Source organism: Panicum virgatum, chromosome 6K, assembly GCF_016808335.1.
Source record: "Panicum virgatum strain AP13 chromosome 6K, P.virgatum_v5, whole genome shotgun sequence".
NCBI classification, from domain to species: Eukaryota; Viridiplantae; Streptophyta; class Magnoliopsida; order Poales; family Poaceae; genus Panicum; species Panicum virgatum.
In genome coordinates, this window is record NC_053141.1 from 44,435,875 (window position 1) to 44,449,474 (window position 13,600).

The window sequence follows — 13,600 nt, forward strand, 5'->3', positions numbered from 1 at the left end:
AGGTCTTGGTCGTCTAATAATTAATTAAGCTCTCCCAATCAAAATTGACGTAGCCCTTTTGCATATCGTAGCTGGTAAAATGCTGCAGCGAGTAGGTGGGGCGCCGCGCCTAATGCTTTTGGCACGTACGGAGAGATCTGGAAGAGAATCCCGTCGAGCGAGACAGTATCTGGAAGAGAATTCTTATTTTTACCTGTAATCAAATTAATATCGGTGCATGTTTCTGAATATTTTGGAAAATGAGATAGTTGTGCATTTGCAGTGGACTAATTTATATTGTAGGCGTTGGTATTTTGTCTACTATAAACCCAATCAAATCAGAGGGATTTAACTTATTAGGACAAAGTAAAGTGGCCGACAATTTACAAGTTATTAGGCATGGACAGTGCAATATGCTTATGTAGAATGTAGTACTCAAATAACGTAATGACGCTGTTACATCAAAAAGGTATCAGTGCGAAATTTTGTTCATCAAATATAATACAAACCGGCGCTTAGAAAGGGTCATCAACAATTTTGCTAACATCTACTACTACAAAAATAGATTTTGATCCTTCACATTTATCCCGAGCATAGTTGAAACCGGGACTATTGCTAGATTAGTCCCGAGTCTAACGGCTAGGGACGGAAGGGATCTTTAGTTTCGGTTGGATCGAAGCCACCAACTGAAACTAAAAGTCTATCTTTAGTCCCGGTTGGAGCCACCAACCAAAACTAAAAGTCTATATTTAATTCGGGTTGGCGGCTCTAACCAGGACTAAAGAGCCCAAACCTTTAGTTGTTCTTTAGTTCTGGTTGAGGATGAAAACAAATGGAAAAATTCCGCCCTATCACATTCGTATTTCTATATTTATTCCGTCCATTTCCGTATTTACGGAAATGGAACGGAAAGTGGGAACTGGGAAGGGGTGTATCCTGCTCGTATTTGCGGGATCCCGTTTTTAGCTGGGATGATCCTGTATTTATAAAATTTAGAAAAATAGGCACACCATATATTCTCTCTTGTTCCTCAACATCCATCGGTGCACTTCGCGGTTTAATCACAGGGAACGTGAAACATTGATTATATTTTTAAAAGAATAGCTTGTGAAAAGGAGTGTATAGTGTTATATTCATGCAAGTTGAATGGTGATTAAATAATAATGTATTTCTGTTCCGGTCCCGCCCGTTTCCACAACCTGCATATCCCTTTTCCACTCCCGTTTCCCAGCCATTCCGCTCCTGCTCTCGTTTCCCGGAATAAAATACTGAAACAGAAATGATTGAGGGATTTTTTCGGCTGTTTCCGTCCGTTTTCATCTCTACTACGTTTCGGTTGCATTGGTAACACCAACCCAGACTAAATGATGACTCTTTAGTCCTGATTGCAGGGCAAGATCGTGAGTGGCGGAGCTAGGGTGGTAAATCAGATAAAAGATAAAGCTAAGCAATAAATTCGTGATTTTAAGTCCAGAACTTGGATCACCTTAGGTCCTAGATTCGACTCCTCGTGGGAGTGAAGATTTCAGAATTTAACGGTTTTGTGCTTTTAGTGGTAGGTAACGTTCCCGTCGACAACAAGATGTCTTTGGTGACTTCGTCAATCTCAATGATTTACCGGCTCAGTCTTTAAAGATTCTCATAAAAATAGGATTTCCGTACTTATGTTTATAGAGCTAAGTGTGGGTGTCTTATGAGTATCTAAGTTATACTGTATAATAACAAAAAAAAGCTTAAGTTGTTCCTGGCTCCGCCCCCTCGACGGATGGACGAGGTCGGTACGCTACGTGGGCATGGTGCGGCGCATTATAAAAAGTCAAACGCTACTACGAGATGGGCAAAGCAAAGTTAAGCGTGGTCGTAAACTTAACCTGGCTGTATTGGCCCAAGAGATATTCTAGGCATCTCGTGTTTGAGTAATCTATCATCATCGTCGATGCTGAGCCCCGTAGTGGAGCTGTCGAGAGAAAGGAATCCCTTTAATTTTCCCTGTGGGGCTAGCTAGGTTCTGGTCACGGATAGATCGATGATGGATCATGATTCGCGAACAACCACAATTAACAAAGGCGTCGATGATCTTCGATAGTTGGGTGTCGATAATGATGCTTGTTAGGAAATGGAAACAAACAAAGGAGTACTCTGCATCTTTTTTTTTCATCTTCTTCTTCCTTAGCTTTTACTATCTTTCACTACTACAAATAATTCCACTCCCCACTAGTTTTTGCAAAATTTTCGCGCGCAGATTCAAACCTAGCATGCTGCATGTGTGCTGTTGTGGCATAGTTAGGGGTGCAAAGTCCGTCAAATTTGGCCTAAATAATTTAAAGGCCGAACTTTAAAAGGACCAGACTCTAATTTCATACAATTTTGAACTAAAAGATTAAAGGGTCAAGTTGAGCTGTGAAGAAGCCATTAGGCCATAGTCTAGTAAGCTAAAAAACCACTGTAGGTCCCGCAAACAGAGCCATCGCCTTCGTCTGGACCTTCACAATCCATATTCAAAAGTTATAGCGTGCGAGTTGTGTTTCAAAATTCTTCATCGCCTAGCCAAGGCAAACAAAAACAAACATAATTGTCACAGATATGTGCTGTGGGCAAGGAATGTGTTTGCATGTTCGTGCGTGGTGTCTGTTGCTTCAACAGGGAGTGAGAGAGAGAGTGGTGCCAACGCAGCACACTACTTGTGCACAGAAAAGGACACAACACAACCGACGAATTGTTATCCGATCGCCAATCATCGCCAATCCTGTGGTTGTTGCAGTGAATGCGGTCGACCTCCAGAGGCGATTACTTTTGGCCCCCATAATTCAGATCCCAGCTGCTTCTCGAGTGCGTGCAACACTCAGAGCTGCAGCCTGTGTTGTGCAACTAACCTTTTTCTATCTTGTCTACCAGTAGGTGGCCAGCGTGGTATTTATCTTTTCAGAGCTTGAGGTTTTGTGGAGAAGCATGCAGCTGTTTTGGGAGCAAGGTAATGGCCCATGGAATAGCGAACGAGCCTGTGGCTCCGTGGTAGGCACGCTCGGTGGAGCGCCGCCCGCCCGAGCTCGAGATCTGTCTGGCTCGAGTTTCGGGTGTCGCACGGGGATTTTTCCTTGAGGGGATTGAGCGCCTGTGTGAGTGTGTGTGCGCGCGCGTGTATGTGTGTGAGGTGTTCGGTGGCGCGTTTTCGGACTTTTCGGTAGCCCATCCGTGTGTGAGCGTGCGGTCCACACGGGTACCTAAATTGAGTTCTTACATGATTCCCCAGTACTCCTGGGTGTTTTCAAAAAAAAAAATAGCCCATGGAATAGGCGAAGCTTAGTTGTGGGCAAAGGGGGCCATGGCCCCCTGGCTTTGCAAATTTTACACTAGGTAAATAGTAATTTTGGCACTGTTCATCAGATTAGCAGCTAATTACTATGTCTGGCCTCCTAATTTAGTGTTCAAGCTCCGCCACATTAGATGCATGAATGCATGCGCCCCATGGTTTTGCTTAATTTGTCCCCCACTTATCCCCAACACAGCCATCTAGATGGACGGCCCCATGTGAGATCTTGGGCGATCCTGCCTTGTAATTGGCCTTCGGTTCCCCTTAAAAAAAAATGGCCTTCGGTTCGGTGCAAGTATGCTGCACGCAGCCAACAAAAACAAACGCAGGGCCAGCGGCTAGTCGCTGTTAACCGTTGCAGTCTTGTCTATCTTTTTTGTAACAGTTGGTCCATCCTTGTAACTACCAGCCGCTCTGGCTTTGTCTTGCTAAGCAAACCTGCTACAGATGGGCACTACATATATGCTTTGCTTGTTCGATTCGTCGGCACTGCCTAAGGGCCTCTTTTGTCAAAACAGTCAAAAAAAAGTTTCTATAATACCCATCACATCAAATCTTCAAACACATACATGGAACATTAAATGCACTTCAAAAAATAACTAATTAGACAGTGTAACCAATTTAGATGAGACGGATCTTTTGAGACTAATTAGTTCATGATTAGATATTAATTGTTAAATAACAACAAAACGTGTTGCAGTACCAAAATCCAAACTTTTTCATCATCTAAACACAGCCTAAAATAATAAATGCCTATCTTCTTGCCTGAGGAATTAAGATCCGGATATTCTTCAAGCGGCACGGCACGGCACGTTGTGACACTGCAACAACACCTAGTCGGTCGGAACAATGCAGCAAGAAGTATCCCGTCGGAGTTGAACCGAACGTGCGGCTGGGGCTGAGCGGACGTGCCGAGATCAGTCACTGACGGTCGACCTTTTTTGCCCCCGACTTTTGGCCCAAAATATTGCAACCCTAGAAAATCCGTAGGACTCGTGCATGTGTTGGATGGTCAAAGATGCCGAGAGCACGAGCAGGCAATCGGCATCGGCAGGGAGAAGAATGAATCCTGCGCCACCAATCTTGCCCACCAGAGAAAGAAAAGAAGACCGTGCCCCCTAAAACGGATCGGAGCTGCCTGAATGAAGAAGAATCGTGGCCAGACGGGAGGGGGAACTGGTGCCGTTTGTCCCCTTGCTGTCACATGCCGCGCGCCCGGGTGGGTGGGTCGCCGTCGCCGTCGAGCAGATGCAGGGGATCTCGCCGGCCGGCCGGCCGGATATTCTCGCTCGGCCTCTCGATTGAACTGATCCACGAACGAAAGGTACGGTGGCCTTCTTGACTGCGGTTGGTCTCCTTTGAGGGTTTGGTGTAACTTACATACACCATTTATGTCATTTCGAGTGATTTTACACTATTTATGCCATTTCGAGTGATTTTGGTGATCGTATGACAACACAATCAATGGGACTAATGGTTTTGTTAAGTGAATATTTCTAGATCCCAGGGATGAAGTAAAAAGGTCATGCAAAGCAAAACACGAAGAAAGAACTCAAAGAAACGCTGAATTGGACGAGGTCTACTGAAATCAGTAGCACCGGAAGAACCGATGCCTACAGCATCGGTGCATCCGATGGTTGTCGGAAGAACCGATGGCCTCGCTTTGGTGCAAGACTGAGCGCATCTGAAGATCAAGTGAAGAAAGAATGAAGCACCGGTTGAACTGATGATGTCAAGAGAAGCGTCGGTGCATTCAACGTACTATATTCCAGAGACATTGTCAAGCGTGCAGCAGTCAAGCCTTCAGCACCGGTTGAACCGGTGGTGCGTCAGAGCAAGGCGTCGGTGCAATGACGTCAGCAAGAGCAACGGCTCTCTGCAGATCAAGTGTGACCGGAAGAATCGACACCTAAGCATCGGATCAACCGATGGTCCCTGAAGGTGCTGCGGCCGTGTCAAAGAAGCCAACGACTAGTTCAGAGCGCAGAGTGACCGGAAGAATCGATGCATTATGCACCAGATGTTCCGATGCCTACGCAGAAAGCTGCTAACGGCTACAAATGGCTAGTTCGACTTGGAGGCCTATATATATGAACTGTTCCGGCCATTTGAAGTTTGCTGGAACCCAAAGACATCTCATACACACCCAAGAACACCTCCAAGCCATACAAGAGCTCATTGATCATATACTTAGGTTTTAGCACTAGCTTTGTAAAGTGTGAGTGCTAGATTAGCTCTTGAGTGAGTGAATAAGCAAGGTTGAGATCTTTGTGGCTGGTTCTAGAGTGAACCACACTTGTATTACGGTGCGCCGGCCCCTTGGAGCAATTGGTGGCTCGCCGGCAAGTCAACGACCCTCCGGCTTGGTGTGGAGCGGCGTCGACAACATTGTGCGGGGGACGGAGACCCCTCCTTCGTGGGCAATCTCCTTTAGTGAAGATCGGGATTAAGGTGACCGTGATTGTGTTCACGGAAGAGACTTAATTGCCGAGAAGCGATACTCTTCGTGAGTGCTTCAACAACGTAGACGTAGGGGCGCTTTTGTGGCAAACCGAACCACGGGATATATCATCGTGTCGAGAGTTCGCTTTCTCTCATTCCTTTCCTTTAACTTCCGCATTTCATATTGCAACTTGTGTGCCTTTACTTTCATAGAGTAGTATCTTGGTAGGTTCGGCTATATGTTGCAAAACTCTTTTGGGATGAAGGTTTCACACTAAGGTGAACCGTAGTTGCACATCTTGATAGCTTGTTTTAGTTTACATTTTGTGTAAATTAGTTGGAACCATATGTTAAGGTTTTAAGAGTGTCTAATTTACTCCCTGCTCCTTTTACACTAGAGCACCCGAAGAATTTGTGTTTGGTTGTTTGGCGGGAGCGAAGGGTTGCCCGGAACGGAAGAATTTGGTTGGTTGGGCGGGCGGCGGGCACCGCACACGCGGCGAGGAGGAGACTGGCGTGGAGGGAGAGAGCGAGCTGGATTTTGCCTGGAAGATCAGGGGGCATGCATGAGATTCCTAGGCCTACATGCGACCAGCGATCGAGAGGGTGAGGGAGACAGATCGAGAGGGTGATCGATCGATCCAGTGACACGAGACGAGACACGCGGGGATCAGGTAGCTAGCTAGCAAGGCCCAGCTCAATGATTCAGCCGCCGGTCGCCGCCGGGGCAGCAGCAGCGGCACGACAGCCAGCCACTGTTTCCCTTAGCTTTCGAGGTTTGTTTGACGTGGCTGCTCACCGCTGGCCGGCCGGCAACGAGGAAGGATGTGGCTCGCCTGGTCAGACTGGATTTGGCGGCGAGGTGGCTGCGACTGCCATGTGCTGCCGCTAGAAAGTAAAAGGGACGCCCGAGCCGAATGGCAACCGGAATGCTCTCTTCTCGTCGTCGTCTCGGTTAGTGTGGGCCGCCCACGTTGGAACCCAAGTTTAAGCAGGCCGGATGTATCATCTATCTCCCTTGTGACGGGCCCCCGCTCAGTTTTTTTTTTTTGAGCAACCGGGCCCCCGCTCAGTTAGGAAGCCCGCGCACTTCAACCGTGGGCCGCGGCCCGCGCTGTCGTCGCACCGAAACGGAACAATTGCTCAAGGAGCAAGGTCCCCCCCCCCCAGGCCCAGCAAGCCAGCAGCGGCCCCCATTCGTACGTGCTGTGATCTGCTGGAAAGCGCGCGGTGTACCGTGTACGCACAACGTCCATCTCCCGATTCCCATGCTTCGCCTTTTCCCCAGGTTTATTTGCCTGGGTGGTCCGATCCAAAGGCTGTGCCCATGCATGGTGTGCACAATGGAAAGACGATGCAAGCATGGCTGTGCCTGTACAGCATGCATGCCCGTGCCTATGCCACGCACGCACGCACGCATCAATCGTCTACAAAGGAGTACTAGCTACTAAGCCATGGATGTACCTGCACAGCAGGCTGCAGGCAGCAGCACGCATGCATGTGCGCAGCATTGGTTCCGATCCGATCCGGTGCTGCGCGCGTGGTACACGGCATTGGTTTGCCATCTCAAACGGCCGGCCGGTGGGTAGGAATTGAACGAGACCGATCGATCGGAAGCTAGCTGTGGCCTGCTCCCTCCGACCGCACCCACACGTACGTACAGATAATATAATGGTGCGAGATCCACGTACGCGTGCCTGCCGTCGTGTACAGCGGGCGTGTAGCTTTCACTTGTTGCCCTGACGATCGCTAGCTACTGTAGATGTGCAGAATGAATACGCGCTCCAAGTCCTTTTTCGATCTGCGTCTAGTGCACATCCCATCGATCGTCACAACGTGCCTAGCTAAAAAAAATAAAAACAAGACAGAAGAAAAGCAAGAAGAAAAAGGTAGCGCTCTAGTGATTAATTAAGCTTTCGTTTGGTCCACCTAATCCATTCAGATTTTGTAAAAGAAGAAAGCATGCATCATGCAGCTAGCTTACGCGCCGCGAGCGAGCATTGGATCCTCCTCCACCGCTGCTAGTCTTTGCTGCCTTTGCTTGCATCGAAAGACAAATCAAGAAGCGTCCGGCCACGACCATATGCATCAGCCATGACAACGACACCAATCTATAATCCGCACATGCACGTGGCCTGGGACCCCCTTGCGGCGTGACCGAGTGTCCAATCCAATAACATATCGCGCCGCGCGCCTAGCTAGTTTCGAAGTTCTGACGGTCCCTGTTATCATTAGTCATATATGACTATATGTCTGTTCGGATGATCTAAAGTTACGTGTTAAACTTTTTTTAATACATATTAGCATTCGTACACATGCTAAAGTTTTCAAATCTTAGCTCACCGCATTATTAGATTCTTAACACTTCTGTTTGGATGAACCAGCTAAAGTTTAGCACTTGGATCCGGACAGGACCAATATACATAAGCGAGCATGTTTTGCAAAAGTGGACATAGGATCCGTATTTGATCATATTTGCTTGAAAATCAAGCATATTTTCTAATCCTATGAAGTGCCGCACCCCCCTCAATTTCTCTCTACCTCCGCCCCTGCATGCGTGTTAGTACTACTATGTATATGTTACATATATGTGAGGGCTTTATTATTATAGGACACAAACAAACCCAAAAAAGGCCTATCATTGTTGCAGCGCACGCAGCACGTACAACTATGTATAGGGGCCTTTATTTTGCACCAAAAGAGCGCCGATCCAGATTGGGTTTCCAATAAAATAAAATAAAAGTCCATCACATAAGTCGGTTTTCCAAACTGAGAATCGTGTAGAAAACTGAAGGCAAGCAATCGTAAGGAAAGACAGCTAATAGTGCAGTGGCCTTCCATAATGTCAAGCTAGTTGCACGGCGTGGCTCCTCATCAAGAAGAAGAAGAAGAAAAAAAAGAGAGGAAAGACATCAACTGGCGGGTGCTAAGTAATAATTAAAAGATTTTTCCTTCGATAGAGTATGAAGCAACTAACAAACTTTTATTTTTTTGGCGGATTAATCCCGACCGACAGAGGCCAGTGATGTGCTACGAACAGCGGCCAGTTGTGCAACCATATTTTCATGTCTGTGTGTAATTTATAAATTTCAATAAATAGGATTAATTTTGAAACATAAATGAAAAAAGTGTGCGGTGTCGAGAGTAACGGCGACTATTAAATGGTACCGCAATAGTCAATAGAGAAGCCGGTAGGGCGAATTCTTTTTCCTTCCTTGGAGGGGAAAAATTGCTTGAATTAACAAACCCATCCGGGCGGGGGCCAGCGGGCCCCATCATCATCAGCCTTTTTTGTTGCTGCCAACTAACTCGGCCCACAGGTGGGCCGGCCCTGGCCCGGGGTGGGGAACCGAGATCTGGCCCACCTGCGGCCCCCTTCTTGAGCTGATCGCGATGATCTCCCTCCACCTTCTCATCCAAGCCAGTGGCAGTCCTCGCAATTCCCCTACAATTGGAGGGCATTCTCGATCCCTTCTCAACCAGCCCCGCCGTCGTTTTCCTCGGAAGAGCACAGCGGGTGAGCTCGAAAAGAAATCCACCCATCTGGTGCCTGCACGGCGGCACTGCACCGTCCGGATCAGGCCGGGGGGCGGGGGGGCCGGGCCCTCTGGCTGCACGAGTGCGAGGTCACCTCAGCTCGAGGCTCTCGTGTGCTGCTGCTGGCATTGCACCGGGCACTGCATTGCACCGGTGCTTCTTTTTCTGTCGGCTGCTCTGCTTTACCGACGCCCAAGCTACTCTAGGCCCTGTTTGGTTTAGGTTAGCACAAATAGTATAAAAATTTTGATCAATAATTAAGGGTGCTAAATAAAGGTAATTTACAAAACTAACTCCACAGCCGTGTTCTACTTCGCGAGACGAACCTAATGAGGCCTTTGACCGTACGATTCGAGGATGGTTACTGTAGCATCACTGTAGCCAATCATCGATTAATTACTATCATTAGATTCGTCGTGAAAAGTTACACCCATCCGTGAAAAGGTTTTGCAAATAAACTTTGTTTAGTACTCCATGCATTGAAGATTCTTTTCTCGGGAAATGTGTGCTAGTAGTACTGCACATAAACCAAACAGGGCCCTACCTGCCCGACAAGCGGTGGCGGGGGCCCGCGGCAACCAACCAACCGGCTGAGCTGTGCGCGTTCCGCGGCCGGCGGCGCCAGATCACCACGACGGCCGCGCGCGGCTACGTCCAAGCCAGTCTACCGGCGCGCGGCGCTTTCCTTCCGCGGCCTCCCTCCTCGTCCTCGCCGCCCCTTTTGTGCCGGCGACGACACCTCCGCTCACACGATCATTGCCCGCCTGCCTGCCTACCATGCCTTCGTGTTGCTCTCACGCGGGGCGGGGGCTGGGACTGCCCGGCCCGTTCGCTACAGCCGCCGGCACGCGCGGGGCGTGCGAGGGGGCGCCGCGCCGCGTCGCTGTTCGTGCGCGCGCGCCGCACCCACCCCGCATGCGTGAGGGTTGGCGTCGTTCGCGCCGCGCGCTGCCCCGGCTTGCATTGCACGAGAAGGTTGCGAGATCCCGTATCCACATCCACACACGTTGGTTGGTTCTTTCAATAATTATTAAAAAAAAAGTCTGTTGAGACATGGCAATTTTACCTCAGGGGAAAACAACTTAAAAGGCGAGTTATAAATCACGCTAACAATGGCTGTTAATTCTCCTCTGCTAAAAAACATTACTTTTGAGGAACAATGAACAGATTACAGATTCCATGATATTTTTGGGATTGGATGCATTAAATCCAGGGTTACTGTTGGACGGGTTCCGTTACTTTTATTTTATTTTTTCCATCGTGCATTACTGCGAGGCCTTGGCGATGGGAGTAATAAAGCGGGGCCCACGCAAGTCGATCAAAGCGGTTTACAGTATCTCTCTCTAGACGGCGGACTATTTAACAGCCTCGGCGGCCTGGCGCTTCCGCCTGGCTTCCTTCTCCCCTCCCTCGTTTCACCTCCTCCCTCCTCCCTCGCGCCCAACGCCTGCGCCGGCGGCCCGTGCTCCCCCACGACGGCCGGAATTACGCGCGCCGGACGGATGAGCTCCACGGCCGCGGGGGACGTCCTCCCGGCGCTGCCGCCGATCAGGACCGCGGCGTCGCAGGCGCCGGCACAGCCCGCCTGCTCTTCGGCGGCCTCGTCGTCCACGGTGCCGGCGCCGGACGCCGAGTCGGTCGCCTTTCCCGCGCCGCGGCTGGTGGGGGCGGCGGGGGACCAAGACCAGGCGCTGGAGCCCTCGACGCCGACGTCGGAGGCGACCAGGCTGCCGGCGCCGGGCGCGGAGGCGGCGCCCTCGCCCGCGGCGGGAGGCCAGGATCAGGCGGCGGCGGAGCCCACGACGCCGACGCCGGAGGGGAGCAGGCCGCGGGCGCCGGGCGCGGACTCGGCGGCCTCGCCAGCGTCGGGAGGACAGGATCAGGCGGCGGCGGAGCCCACGACGCCGACGTCGGAGGGGAGCAGGCTGCGGGCGCCGGCCGAGTGCCCGCCGGCGCCGCGGAAGCCCTCGTGGGCGCCGCCGGCTACGCCGCCCGCCGCCATGCGCAAGTTCCCGTCGTCCGCGGCGCCGTCGGCGCGCCGGGCCTTCTTCCCCGTCGCGCGCGACCTCACCACCGTGTTCCGGGCCCTGCCGCCCAAGAAGCGTATCCGGGCGGGGTGACGCCCGGCCGGCTGCCATGCCGGGGGACCGGCGATCCGCTCCGCCGCAGCTCAATTGGGTCGCCAATTACGGGCTCGACGGTGCCGCGGTCGTCGGATGGTACCCGTGGGTCCTTGGAGTTCTTGCACGCCGTGGCTGGCTTTTCTCCTCGCCCTCTTCTTCTTCTGTTCTTGGTTTGCACGGCCATGGCATGGTACAAAGCTCTCGTACAAATAATGCTTTGGTTTATTATTTTTTCCTCTGTTTTTTTCTTATGGGGGTTGTGTGGAGTAGAAACTGTAGAGTTGGGATATTTATAGGGATCATGAATGGGAAAGTGGAGAGTTTGTAAGAGAATTCCCAGATATCTGTTCATTATTTATCAAAATATAGCTCAAACCTTATCAAAATTGCGAGCTTTTGCTTCAAAAAGAGATCATGGGTCTCAGCTCTGTTGCTGTGTACTTGTGTTGCTTTAGTATGGCCTTGGTTCTTGTGTCGATTGCAGGGGAAAAGGCCCGGTATCATGAACGAAAGCTCAACAAGAATTGTGGGCTCGCGGCTGACAGTACTAGATGGGAGAAGCCATTCTGTTGTTCTGCACATGACGAGGCAAGCAAGGATCTTTCCAGTTCTAACTGAATTCGATCTGGCAGGCCAAGTTCCGTGACCCGGATGTGCAGAGAAGCCATTCTGCCGGATCTTCAGAGTAGTTGGTTGGTTGAGCTTGTTGCGGATGGATCCATGGATCATGGATGGAGGCGTGGAGTGAGGTGGAAGGAAGGCGAAGAAACGTGGGCAGGCTGTGGGTGTACTTTTCTGCTCTTTTGTCCCGGCACTGGTGAGAAGAGATAAACAGGCTGCTGCAGGGGAGAGAATCTTCCATTCATGAGAGCAGCATGCATGCCTGCCTTGCCAATGGTGGCCAATGGCATGTTCTATTTTCCCCTTCACGTTTCACCTCCCCTCTCCAGGCCTGGCCTGGCCAGGCCAGGTCCTTATTTATCTCTGTAAATTTCCTGTGCTACCTACATGGCTACATGCCTGCTGATCATGGCACATTCCTCCTGCTGCTTGCCGGCACGGTAAAAAAAAAAGAAACTAAGAAGCCCCAAGTTGCAATTTTGTAACAAGAGTTTGCTCTTCAGGTCACTGCTCGATGTCAGGGCAGGGGTGAGATGAGGAGAAGCCTGGGTGGATCCATCCATATGGGGCCTGTTTGGTTGCTTGCACGTATCTAGCCTGGTCTGTATCCATTGGCCTGGCTCACACGAGCCAGGCTGAGCAGATGCATGCTCTTTTGTTTGGTTCTCTGTATGTAGGTAGACTGGTTCGGAAGAGACATTGTTTGGTTGCCCGAATGAGCGTAAACCATGTCACAAGAATGTGTACAAATAAATACTAAAATGTTAATTATTGCTAATATTATGTCATAATAAAAGTTAATTTACCTCATATAGTCTTAATTTATTTTAAAATCATTAATATTCACTAATTATATACTAATGACATCATTACCAATGCTAATCCTGCACGGTGCGAGCCTGGCTCCCTGGATACGGTAGATTCCGGCGTTTCGCTGGAGCCTGGCCGCGAGGGCTCTTCTGCACGCGCACAGCTTGGCTCGGAGAGTGGAGCAGCCAACCAAACTGATGGATTTGCATGCGGTGGGCCTGGCTCAACCCCCGTGCAGGACACCAAACAGCCCCATGGTGATTGGGCGAGCGGTGGGAGGGAGGTTGGGTTTGTTGGAGTGGAAGGTTGTGTTGTGCAGGCAGGGTGAGTGTGACTGGTTCGCTCTCCCTGGTCAAGTGGGGGAGGGAGAGGAACAAGGGGAAGGAGCTGCAGAAAAGAAACTTTCTTTTCTTTTCTTCCTCCCCTCGCCTTCACATGGGCTGTTGCGTCTACAGTTAGAGGGGCCTCTGGTTGTTTTAGGAAAGCCATCATGAGAGGGGGAGAGCATCTTGTTGCCTTGTGTGTAGAGCCGAGCGGGGTGGTGGCGGTGCGGCGCTGTTGTGTTGTGGCCAAGGGATGAGATGGGCAGGGGGTGGCTAGATTCCTGTAGGGGCAGCGGGCATGTGCGGTGGTTGCGCGACGGAGGGACACGCGTAGCGGCCGTGAGAGGTTGGCGACGGGCGCGAGAGGCGCAAAAGGGGACGGCCATGGACGCGCTCCTCGGCTCCTGGCTCGTGCAATCATGAGACTGCCTGCGTGTGCTCTAGCACACATGCCG

General features: G+C 50.6%; 1 protein-coding gene across 1 annotated transcript; it reads left to right on the plus strand.

The window, feature by feature from the left end:
- Positions 1–10,651: 10,651 nt before the first annotated feature.
- On the plus strand, positions 10,652–11,777 carry LOC120712905 (predicted GPI-anchored protein 58). The gene has a single exon (XM_039998834.1). It carries the CDS (start codon positions 10,771–10,773, stop codon positions 11,386–11,388), a length of 618 nt encoding a protein of 205 aa, XP_039854768.1. The 5' UTR covers positions 10,652–10,770; the 3' UTR covers positions 11,389–11,777.
- The last annotated feature ends 1,823 nt before the right edge of the window (positions 11,778–13,600 follow it).